This window comes from Haliotis rufescens, unplaced genomic scaffold (assembly GCF_023055435.1).
Source record: "Haliotis rufescens isolate VD_foot unplaced genomic scaffold, xgHalRufe1.0.p SCAF_8, whole genome shotgun sequence".
Classification (NCBI taxonomy): domain Eukaryota; kingdom Metazoa; phylum Mollusca; class Gastropoda; order Lepetellida; family Haliotidae; genus Haliotis; species Haliotis rufescens.
The window spans coordinates 32,762,603-32,776,126 of NW_025964372.1; the positions used below are offsets into that span (position 1 = coordinate 32,762,603).

Consider the following 13,524-nt stretch of genomic DNA (forward strand, 5'->3'; position numbering starts at 1 on the left):
CACCTGAATAATAAATTAATTAATTAGGTCCGCGCGTTTTAAATGTAATTATTTAATTTCTCACTTTCGACAACGCTCCGCAATGGGTAGTCACAATATAGCTGAAATACTACCCATGTGACTATAAATCTCTCACTCACTCACTCCGCAATGGGTAGTCACGATACAGATGAAATACTACCCATGTGACTATAAATCTCTCACTCACTCACTCACTCCGCAATGGGTAGTCACGATACAGATGAAATACTACCCATGTGACTATAAATCTCTCACTCACTCACTCACTCCGCAATGGGTAGTCACGATACAGATGAAATACTACCCATGTGACTATAAATCTCTCACTCACTCACTCACTCCGCAATAGGTAGTCACGATATGCTTTCATAACAACTTTTGTCATTGCATTGATCATTTAAGCCGAATGTTGTTTTCAAGCGGGATAAAAGTAATCCATCTTATCCGTAACCGCCCTGTTGTATATGTGAAGGCACTATCAACTGTTTTTGAAGCATTTTAAATATTTTTTGCGTACGTGGAAGTACAAACGTGTGCATACTGTGTAGCGGATTTACGCAAAGTGTGCACCCCGATTTTCACGTAAACTCCAAAAACATATTGTAATCAACTCTTATAAATAAATACGTCAACAATAATACGTTCACAGACTGATTTTTAAATCATCAACACATACGCACGCACGCACGCACGCACGCACGCACGCACGCACGCACGCACGCACACCTGTATACAATATGAAATCAGTGACATCGCATCGGTCAGCGCAATAACGTAACACAAGACCCGCCCATTCTATTGTCAGCCAATCAGCCATTAGTGGGCGTGGCCTAATGAGTTTTCGGCTTACGCCAAACAAATTGCTTGGTTAGCCCGGAGATCATATTCTGGTATATGGTCGCTAGTTAGCCAATTAAATGCCACGGAATTACTTGCAATTTATTCATACGGCTTGTAAGCTTAAGCTATGTACTAGTCATATGCGAAACCAAAATAAAAGCCTTACAATACTACGACTCACTCCTTTTGGTGATATATATATATATTGCACGATTACTGAAACCGAATTGCTATAAAATTGCAAAATGCATCCTCCTTTTCTAAAAGCTGTTTTTGTGTTGAATCTTAACATGCTAGAAGTGGCCTAGACTTGCACAAGTCTCCAAGGCAATAATTATTCGTTTTAGTCATAAGTTCTAGATGATGTAAATAATAAGAACAAATTGTCCCTATAGCTGTCCACATATCTAGACTTGCCTATTGGGGGGATAGAGATACTACACACCCATGTACCTTTCTTTGAGTACGGCCTTTATCCACTCACATAGTGTTGTGTTTCCTTCTTGTACTGGCCGACCGTGACTGCAAATTATATTCGTCTTTTGTCAATTTTGACAATGTTCAAACTTTCATATTTCATTACGATTTCATGTTCAACTGTTACACGTAACTTCAGCTTAACGTGTGTCACTTTATAATACACAAACTTGTATTTAATGATCAACACATATTGTATATGTGTAAGTTGGTAATTGAAACCAGGAACCCGACAACAAACAAGTACTATATATATGTACTGGATTACACAGACTACTTAATTAATTACAGTAAACTAAGTTCATAACGAACACGCTTATAACGAACCGGCGGATAAAACGAACTGTTTTTTTGGTCCCGTACATTTGCTGTATATATGCTGTACATATGCTTAAAACGAACTACGGTTATAACAAACTAAAATTTGTGGTCCCTTTGAGTTCGTTATAACCGTAGTTTACTGTAATCGGTAAACATTTGTGAAAGATTCTACTTACGAAAAAAATCCAGTTATCATACCTATTAACATATAAAATCACATTGAAACTTACTACTAAACGTACTTTTACCCCGACAGATTTGATGAACTTAATTTTAAACTTGACTTCATTATTTATCTCCAAACAATAGTTAAGTTGTTTAAACTAACACGACATACAAAGTAACTTCACTTCCGACATAAAACAAATGAATTTCTCTTAATCTTTGCCAGAGGGCATCCACAAGATGAACACCACACAGAGGCGGTGGAGCGATTCATGTGTATATTGTGTAGGTGATATACCGTATATAGTTGCGTCACTAGCCAATCACGTAAAGTACACTGGAGTACCATCGCTCATTTTGGTGCCTAGTTTTCTTTCACAAACCGGAGCACACAAACTAGGCCGTGATCCCTCGAAGAAGGTTTACGGTATACCAGCTAAGCCTTCGCTCAGCAAAAAGACATCCCCCTTTACCCACAATGCAGTGGTGATTTGGTCGTGAGAGAGCAATGGCGGCGTACAGTGCAGCCGGGTTGCGACAGACAACTTTGAAAAGTTGTTCGAATGGAAATACACGAGGGAAGATGGTTTCCTTTGTTTTAGTCATCTGTCTGGGACTTTTGATGAGGACTTGCGAGGCCCAAGAGGACCCTCCAAGAGGCAGAAGCAGTTGTTATGATCGCCAGGGTCGGGCTCAGCGCTGTATGCCTGAGTTTGTGAACGCAGCTTTCGGTCTGCCGGTGGACGCCAGTAATACGTGCGGAGTTTCTTCCACCAACGAATATTGTCTGCAAACTGGAGTGACGGGAGCTACCAAGTCTTGCTATTATTGTGACGCCAGACGACCCGGGTATAACCATCCACCCGAGTTTATGACAGATTTCAACAATAACTACAACTGGACGTGGTGGCAGTCAGAGACGATGCTAGAGGATATTCAGTACCCTAAATTTGTCAACCTCACTCTCAGCCTCAGTAAGTACTTTTGTCATTATCTCCTGCACAAAGAAATTTTTATGTATCTGAACCAATCATTAAAAAAACCCTGTATTTTTCACTTTTTTATATAAAAAAAAAGTTAAGTAAAGTTTGAAAAGTTACATAACTTTTTAATTACTGCCATGAGAACGCTTTTGGTATTAATTTTGTGAAACTATAGTTATATATCTGAGCCATAATTATAAAAAGAATTCCTTACTTTATAAGAAAAAGAAAAGAAAGTTGCATTGCTTTCGTGTTGCTTTTTCTGGACTTTGCAAGTATTAACACGATTAAAGTAACACTTTTTTCAAGGCTTAATTGTGGCTCTTGATACAATGTATAATTGTTTTTAGAAATTTAAGCAGTTTTATGATTGATAATATTTATTGCTCAGTTTGTAATAGTTCTTTTATCAGAAACTAACTTCAATTATAGGCTTAAATTACAAGAGAAATACTATAATATTTTTGTACCATGAATAAAAAATACTTTAAACTTTATAATAGTATAAGTATGTATTACCTATGATCATTGACCATGTTAACAAGCAAACTAAAAGTTAACAGAAATTATACATAACAAGTGATTAAATAATCCTCCCAATTAAATGCCAGTTTCAATATGCTCATTTGCCACACTCAAGGAGCAATCAGTTGAGCGAGGTGCAATAGGTCACAGTGAGTTACATAATAACTAAGCCCTCTGAGTTCTCCACACCCTTTGTATTGTATACAGGCAGTGATGCATGTACTGGACTTAATGGCTCATGGTATTGGATAAGGAAAAGCATGTTTATTAGCAACTAATTGTTGTAACAGTGTTTTAACATTGCTTTTTCCCTTCCCTCTGAAAGAAACCGGTGAATATTAGTTGTTTTGACTCAACCATAAATTCACAGTTTCAGTCCATAAATATAACAATTTGAGATTGGTTGCGTGTTTGTTTCAAACTCAATCTGTCACAATTGTGTCAGATAGATGTGTTATCATGCAATGCTTTGTTTGAAGTCCAGCTTAGCTGCTAAATGATGTATGCAGAGTTCAAAATTAAGCATAGACACATAAAGGTCCCTATCATAACACTGATGTTATGATAAGTTAAAGAGTCAAATGTGATTGGAGCAAACTTCAATTTATAAATTTATAAAAAACAAACTAGGTACAATATATATTCAATACATGCTGTGTTAAAAAAATATGTCATGAGAAAGACTCCGCTTGTTTCCCCCCTCCAGAAGTTATATATGTATGCATTGCAGCTCAATCCTTTACTTATATACATATTTTTAGGGGGGAAGAGAAAGACAAACTTGCAACAATAGCAAGTTTTGTAATGTGAAAATGATCCATATGCATTTTACATTTTGTAATGCAATTCGCTATGTATTATTGCTGATCGCCTCGTCAGTATATGTGAGCTGTACACATTTCATACATGCCGGGCAGTAATACTTCCATTGAAAGCGTTTTAAAGAGGTGAAGGGAATATGTTGGATAAGCAATATTTTTCCAGAAACTGCGTCAGGCAGCTGAATGGATCTGTTTTAAGTCTGTGTATCTATGCTTTGAAAATAGGAGATAACATTACATAACTTTACATAACTTCCAGATTTGCTTTATCTTGAAACATTGAAATAGAGTGTAACACAAAGAAACAAAGCTGTTTCCTAACAGCTGACTTTGTGTCAGTCAACTGTTTATGTAAACGTCACCAGAATCTGAAATCTAACTCCAGAGCCCTGGGCCCAACTTTATCTCTGACACATCATGTGGAGGGGGTGGGGAATTCATTAAGCAGGGGGAGCTCTAAGAGGAGGGGAGAGGGGACCGATAAGGGGGGTCAGGATCCTGGCTACTGAAGAAGAGATAAGCCAGACTAAAGTTTCCAGGGGTGGGGGACTCGAGCTGCTGTAAGCCATCTGGAGAGTGTTAGAGGGGGACTATGAAATGTATGCAACTAGTGGTTTATATGCAAATATCAGAACTTCTTGGAAGAATGCTTCAAAGTCAGAATAGGATTGTACATCACTTTGGGCTTTGTTCCCACGGCAAGCTTATGCTCTGTGATGTGACAGAAATTCTGTTCAAAGTTCTGTTAACCCAACACACATAGAATAGGCTTGTACTTGCAGGAAGTGACCTATTCAGTGGAGTTGATTTATAGTGCTTGATGCAGTACCATCTGTGGAGAGTTTGGTTAATACATTAGTGTGAGGTGGTCTTTGTTCACGATCATCAGACCAGTAGAAGTATTCCTACATGTGTGATGAGTTAAGAAATTAGAACATTCTGATCTTGCTAGTTTGTAAAGACAGTGTTAGAAATTAAGGATGAGTGTCTAGAGGTCCTTTTCATATCCTTAGCTTTAGCAGATAAAGGTTTGATTCTTTGAGAGGCATTTAGGAGTTGGGAATACTTAGTAAGGATAAGATATATGCTTGCTTGATATCAGTGTTAGAACCTACTCTGAAATGTCCCTCCTAATTGCGGGGAAGAATAAAGTAGTTCATCTATATCTTATCGTTACTTAACTTCAATGACATAATAATTTCTTACCCCAAGCAAGATTCAGTTTTGTTTAGTGTATTGTTTTTCATATTCCCCATTTAAAAACATTTATTGTTTAATAGTTCATGAAGACATGCTGTTTTTTAAGGATAGCTTCTGTATGCTTTGTAACAGTGAGTATACAAAGAATAAAGAAATTGTTATCCATAATAGAATTCAAGTCTTTATGTTTTACCAAATTGTAAATGCCCATCAAAGACTTAAAATTCATGTTGCAAAATTTTCGTAGTACCCAGCTGATTACCAAGGTGATAAATTGTGCAACAGTATAACATATTGCATAGCTTAGGCGCTGAGAAGTATACATGAGATGTATCAGCCTTCAATGTTTAGCACATGTTAGAACTTGGTGATTCACAGAGCCACATGTAACAACAGTGTTTACATTCAAGCATGAGGATATTGTTTATATTGCATACTTGTGGTGACAGTGGTTAAAGTATTTGTTTCCTATTGGAAGTGGATTTCCGATGTGGTGGATTCATTCATGAATCATATCCGATGTAGTGTTGTCAGCAGGATCTGAATAGATTTTATACACATAGATTCAATGCACTTACCAGGGATTTATATAATGTTCCAATAAGTGCCTTGGCAGGACATTTTGGGGGAAACATATATTAGTTAGTTTGCTCAAGTTGTCACATGAACAAAGCCATTACATTAGTTATTATGGTAACATGATTTGTGAAATTTGTAATTCCAATTTGAGAATTTTTTACTGAATGTATTGTTTTTGCGAATTAGCCTTTGAGCAGGTCAAGATACATCCTTGATGTTTATGTGACATTGAGTAGGGTTACCCTTTCCAATAAAGGTTTGATGAAATGTTTCATTGACATGGTTGTAATATATGTATTGATAGGTGTAACCACATTCTGATGAAATATTGTCATACAAATCACCATTATTGGCCTGGAGGAAACGTTTGACTTAACTAGCCTGAACTTGTCTTTTGACATCATTCCAGTAGATGTCAAGTGTTTCTGGACAGGCTATTCTTAGCTTTGTTGTCGAAAACAAATTGTACTTGATTTGGTCTTTGGACCAGTGTCCAAAGTTATTTGACTCCACTATCATATCATTATCTGTCAGCAGTCCCAATTACGCAATAAGGCCATGTTAAGATATTCTTTTGTTTTACATCCCTCACTACCAAACACCCTGCCTCACATTATTTTATTGTCCCTGCAGACAAAGAAAGTGGTCATGTGTGTTCCTTCTTTCTTCGCTTCATGAAATACAAAATAAGCAAAAACCTATCAAACATTCAACACTTTGTTAATTAGAAAATATAATATAATTTATTTATTTTTAAATGTAATATAAAAAATATAATATAAAAAATAAAATACCCCTTGCCTCATGTTTTTTTTAAAATAAGATTTTGAGGAAAATAAAAGAAGTATGCCTAAAGTGTGAACACTACAGCCAGCAATCTCACTGATGGAATCCAGAAAATATTTTGTGTCAGTGAAATATTTTATAATGAAAATTCATTTGTTGCTGTTCAGTGGGGCTTGCTTCATCATTTAAACTGCTGCCATATACAGATCTAACCAAATGTTAGGATGGTTAAGTTATCAATATGACAAATAGAAGAAATAATTAGAATCATTATACAAACTAGAGTCATATCGAAGTTGGATATGAAAAATGCCAAGCCCTGCAACGGTGTGCATGTGTAATAAAGAAGTTCTTGTCAATTATATTCCTTGACATATTATAAAGACCTAGATACTTAAATGACTAATGCCCTATTTATGTTTCTAATGGGTGTTGATGTCCTCAAAATACAAGTGGAAAGTAAACTTGAAGTGAATTTGCATATTTCAAATGAAAGAAGTACAGGCCCTGTGTTGAGACAAATGTCTGTCATGGTGTAGAGAGTGATAAACAAGTGTGTGACACCCATCAACTTGGCAATGCTCTGGACACAGCAGGGAATATTGCTTTGTATTTCATGCCTGATATTGCCGAGGTTGGAGCACCCTAATCCAGACTTGTGACATATTTTGACATTAAACCTGTTAAACACGTAGTGAGTGTCCTGACATTTAAAAATATGCCCATGTTTGCCTCGGACAACTTTTTTCAGACCTGTTACATAATCGTATTAATGCTCAAAACTTGTTCATGAATAAAGATGAATAATGAATAAATTTGTCTTTTTGACTTGTTATAGGTCTGTCACTGTCTGGAAATATATGTATTGTACAGATGTCATGCAGGTCAGATTCAGTTGTGTAAAGAGTGAGTGAGTTTAGTTCTATGCAGGTTTTAGCAGTGTTCCAGCAATATCATGTCAGGGACTCCAGAAATGGGCTTCACACATAAACCCATGTGGGGAATCGAAACCAGGTTCTGCAGGCGACAAACAAACGCTTTAACCTCTAGGCTACCCTAACAAAGAAGCATTGATGAGAAATGTTTCATTGCTGGTGAAGATATCCTTGTCATGATCCCAAAATTAAACCAGCAACTTGATACAATTTCCCAGAAATGTTGATCCACTCAAGCATGTGTGTGAAGTTTGGCCAAAGAAATAGCTGAATGAATACATGGACACAATCCCTATGAATGGACTAAGCTTGTTTCCTGCTGGAGGATAGCATTTCCTCCACACAGATTGCCTTGAGTTTTCTCATGCTCAGAACGTCTGCAGAATTTCCTGTAGCTGGTGGTGGTGATGGCTTGTATAGGTCCCAGGCTACTCCTAGGTTCCGGGATAGACAGCGGAGTCCGTGTGGCCAGATCTCTCCTCTACATGTGCTTGTGCAGGAGGTTTTCTTCCAGAGTTTAAATACTTGAATGTTAGATTTTATGGTTGCATATTTCCTGTTTTGGCATTGTATACAAGGTAGTCTTACCTTCACTTGTGTTACTGTTTAGCATGTTTATAAAACGTTGTGTTTGAAGAAGGGTTATCATCAATGTAAGAAATATACTTGATAATGTTTCAAGACATGAGGTAGCCTTGTGGTTAAAGCATTTTCGCTCATCTTGCCAAAGACCCGGGTTTGATTCTCAATGTGGTGTTCCCCACAGTGATATTGCTTGAATATTGCTAAAAGCAGCGTAAAACTATCTGTTACTCACTCAGGACATGAAAATGTGCAAGGGGCTTACACTGTGGGTTGGTGACCTGTGAAGTTCTTGGTAGAGAATATGTCTCCAGCAAACTTGCTTGACGAGAGAGATGACTATGATTGTCATAAGAGGACTTACGGGACTGGGTGGTCAGGCTTGCTGACTTGGGTGATGCATGTCATCGTATCCCAATATGGCCAAAGACTTGCTTATAAACATCCTAAAGAGGCCTGAGCCTCTCCTTTCCATTTGGTGATTATTAAAGTAACTGTGTTGTGTTTCACCACAGATAACCATTAAGTGAGTGAGTGAGTATGGTTTTACGCCGCTTTTAGCACAAACTAACCTACATTTATGGGATTGCCTAAATAGGAACAACAATTTGTTTTGGCCTAATTGGGTCATTTATCTCCCGAAGTATCTATCAATCATGAATCTTGGACCTGGGTTAACAGGCCTGAAAGTTGCGACTAAAACAGTAGCCAATGCAGCCTAATTTAAAGTTTGTCTTCTGTCTGAAGGGGCAGTTGGGTAGCCTAGTGGTTTAAGCGTTCGCTCGTCACGTCCCGACATGGGTACAATGTGTGAAGCCCATTTCTGGTGTCCCCCGCCGTAATATTGCTGGAATATTGCTAAAAGCGGCGTAAAACCATACTCACTCACTCACTCACTCACTCACTACTGTCTGAAATTCAGAGGTAGCCAAATGACTACCTTGAAAAATTTCTTGTGGCCACTAAATTCTATTACTACACATCTGTAGACACAAAAATAAATAACAGCTGATATTGGAAAACACGTCTGCTAATAATTGTCCTCACAAATAATTCCTTCTAAAGTCGACAATGAACCAAAATACATAAAAATTAATGTAATTTATACTTTATTTTAGTTGATAATGCTCATTGGATAAGCGAGGATATTCCTACATAATCTAGTCACATAAATGGCATCACAAGTAACAAAATTCAAGTACAGTTTCCATTTAGATACAATTTCAAGACTAGTGCTGTAACTTGTAAATAGTATAATAGTTATTTGATAAAGATGATTTCAAATGCTTTTGGCTCCCTACAGTATAGGCTTGACTTCTTGATTTTATCACTGGCTACTTGGTAAAAATTTAAACTTTAAGGCCTGGTTAACAACAGAACTGCCCAGTGTGTTGTGAGCCCGATTAACCAACTACTGTGACCTGAGCCCGATTAACCTACTTCTGTGGTGTTAGATTGGGGACAGGGTAATCGTCAGATTAGGTTGTAATAGCTTGTTCAGATGTAATCCTGGATACTGTACTACCCCCCTAGGCAAGTTGGGACATCGTCACCTGAAAAGGAGCAAGTCTTTAAGGATAGATGTATTGATACGTTGAAAAATAGATAGTGGCATTTCTAAGATGCTATCAGTGGATCAAAGTTGATGTTATGGATGTTTGCTTTTTGATCATATATTGTGGTGAACGTTTTGATATATGTTCTTTCTGGATGGTTGCTGACATCGCCAAGTGTTCCTTGTTTCAGTTTCTGAAGAGGCTGTGTCAGAGTGAACATTAACAATTCTCTGGAGGGGTAGCCTTGTCGGTTAATGCATTTGCTCGTCATGCGGAAGGCACAGATTCCCCACAATGGCACAATTTGTGAAGCCCTTTTTTGGTGTCCCCCATCGTTGTTTTGATGGAATATTGATAAAAACAGCATAAAGCCCTACACACTCACACTGACAATTTGACATCTTGAAAAATATGAGGGCTTTTAGGTGTGAGTGAGTGAGTATAGTATTATGCCACTTTTAGCAATATTCCAGCAATATCACGGCAGGGGACACCAGATATGGGCTTCACACATTGTACCCATGTCATGAATCAAACCCGGGTCTTTGGCATGACGAGCGAATGCTTTAACCACGAGACTACCCAACCGCCCCCTTTTTAGGTGTGACTACAAGCTCCTGGAAAACACATCTTTGTAAATTGCTTATGCAAGAATACTCAAATATTTGGTTTAATTCAATCAGGTATAGAAATATGTTGGGTTTTTTTTCATTTTGATGATGGAACAATTCTCCATAACAAGGCAACATCAGTTTTTTTTTAGATTTCAAGCACTGTGTTGTAATGCCTAAATACTTTCGTCTAAGTATCAGTGTTTAGCAGACATAATTTATAACATACAGCAACACTTTCTGTAGGCTAGTTTCTTTGGATAAAGATAGAAGACCCTTCCAATGCTATTGTGGGCATTGTGACATTGTCCATTAAACCATTAAACTGAAGAAAGATGTGTCAAGGGACTTTCTCTTTGGGATGTTCTTGAGTCTTACTGGGTGACTAATTTCAAAGTGACCGTGGTATATTCCCTATAACAGCATGCTGGGCTGTATAATAGATATGAATGTGGGTTTCTCTGTTTATTGTCTGGTAGAGGCATGGGATGTGGGTCAGTGTAGGGAACTCTTATCTGCCCCAGTTGTCTCATCTGTTGGCAAGCTGGTAGCTGCTGGTAGCTGCTGGTAGCTGCTGGTAGCTGCTGGTGTATTCATAGCCATATCAGCCAGCTTCCCATGGAATAAATGGTCACAGTACAGCCAACTTTATATAAATAGTCACAGAATATTGAGTGCGTAAGAAATATGTGACAGTAAGGAGTCTGATGTGTCACAGGAACCTGTGGATCATAAAGATTGGACCCACAAAACCAGTGACTGAAAGAGTGAACAAGACCCGCTCCATTGGGATAAAATTACAGAGCTACAGATAAGCAGCATATTTGCGTAATATACCCCCAAAAATAATTTAAAATGCAATTACTTTCAATTAACTTGCATACAGAAACACATGAATTAAATGAAAAAATCAAATGTTTTAAAACAGCTCCTGTAAATACCCAATGAAGTTTCTTCAGCATGCGATAAAGGAGCTAATTTTTTAAAGACAATTACGAACTAGTTTACTTTCCGAGTCAAGCCTATATATTAAGAACAGTTAAATACACCTAAAACATTATTTCATTTTTTCAAATGTTTTTCACTAATTTTGGGAAATACCCAATAGTGATGAATAGATGAGTGAAAAAATATTGGTTACCCAATGAAAAATGTAATAATGCAATTAAAATAGAAACCTGTGAGTAAAAACTCAATTGCTCAAAAAGTTTCCTGGAGTTCTGAATTTCATGCATGTCAAGTCAGAGATCCTGACCAGCCAATTACCATTTCATTTGGCTTTTGCCAACAGGAAGTACTGGAACCTATCTTGACCTGGAGTTCCCATAGGATATAATAATAGCCACCAAGGTATATGTAGTCTATAAACGGGCCACCATTGCACATATGTATGATCTATAAGCAGCCACTGGAGGTATTAGGACATATGATTTATTAACAAGCAAGATGGTATACCTAGTATCTGAGGTTGAAATGTTTCAGCTAAAAGTGATTGTCAACATTCAGTTCACAGCTGTCCATCATTTGTTCAAGGTGCTGTGTAATTTAACACCTGACAGCCAAACCTGTCAAGACGGACATGGAAAAGCATATATACCTCACACCTCTGGTGTACAGTGACAAAATAATTGGATTATCAGAATGGCATTGAATTTCTCTGCATGCTTGCATTGTAGAGATCCCTTTACCTAGAAATGTGACATGGTTGAGAGTCTTTGTCTTGGTTGTAACTTGACCATTGGTCATCTGTATGGGAATCTCGCCCTAGTGTTGATCCTGGCTTTCTTGGGGTGACCCCTTGTCCCTTGGTCAACACTGAGGGAGAGGATACTGTCCCTCGTGGCCATTAGCAGCATGGCCACAGGAGATGGCTGTTTTGGGAACACTTAAGGTGTTTGTACATGTAGACTTACTTCCCAGACCTCACAAGTGGGGTAGATATAGACTTGCTTCCAGACCTCACAAGTGGGATAGATATAGACTTGCTTCCAGACCTCACAAGTGGGATAGATATAGACTTGCTTCCAGACCTCACAAGTGGGGTAGATATAGACTTACTTCAAGACCTCACAAGTAGGGTAGATATCGACTTGCTTCCAGACCTCACAAGTAGGGTAGATATAGACTTGCTTCCAGACCTCACAAGTGGGGTAGATATAGACTTACTTCCAGACCTCACAAGTAGGGTAGATATAGACTTGCTTCCAGACCTCACAAGTGGGGTAGATATAGACTTGCTTCCAGACCTCACAAGTAGGGTAGATATAGACTTACTTCAAGACCTCACAAGTAGGGTAGATATCGACTTGCTTCCAGACCTCACAAGTAGGGTAGATATAGACTTGCTTCCAGACCTCACAAGTGGGGTAGATATAGACTTACTTCCAGACCTCACAAGTAGGGTAGATATAGACTTGCTTCCAGACCTCACAAGTGGGGTAGATATAGACTTGCTTCCAGACCTCACAAGTAGGGTAGATATAGACTTGCTTCCAGACCTCACAAGTAGGGTAGATATAGACTTGCTTCCAGACCTCACAAGTGGGGTAGATATATAGACTTGCTTCCAGACCTCACAAGTGGGGTAGATGTGCAAGCATGGGGTGACCTATTATATCCTGTCCTGGGATACCCACAGGGCTGTCAAAGGTGGGTTGAGTGATTTGGGTTTAACGTTGCTTTGAACAGTATTCCAGTTATATCACAGCATCAGAGAGCAGTGAGGAAGCCAATACGGAACATTCCATCTCTGACAGGAATAGCACCATCAAAGGTAGTATATGAAACTATTACAGTAATAAAATGTAATTCTGATGGAAATGAAAGCAGTGAAGTTATGCCATCAGTTGCTTAATGTGCTGATAAAGAACTAATGTTGGTCACCGTTCCACAAAGTGATTGTATAGCGCTTATGCGATCGTAACTCCCATAGTTTAATATAGACTTCCAGATTTGGATTTATGAATTTGGAGAATGAGCCCCTTGAAGAAGCGCACCCTGACACCCAAGAAGAGATTAAGTGGCCGCTCATGTCTCTGGTTTCTGAAGCAGCAGCTGGCACAGATTTAAGGGGACAAAAGGATATAGTGTGATTCATTCATGGATGGATGGATCTGTTCAAG

General features: G+C 38.2%; 1 protein-coding gene across 1 annotated transcript in view; it reads left to right on the forward strand.

Annotated features, from left to right (window-relative positions):
• The first annotated feature begins 2,293 nt into the window (after positions 1 to 2,293).
• LOC124114386 (laminin subunit gamma-1-like) overlaps positions 2,294 to 13,524 on the forward strand; it is a 92,838-nt gene continuing 81,607 nt past the window's right edge. The window contains exon 1 of the mRNA XM_048388913.1: positions 2,294 to 2,798. Within this exon, the coding sequence (XP_048244870.1) occupies positions 2,333 to 2,798 (466 nt within the window). The 5' untranslated portion in view covers positions 2,294 to 2,332. The remainder of the gene's footprint in view (positions 2,799 to 13,524) is intronic.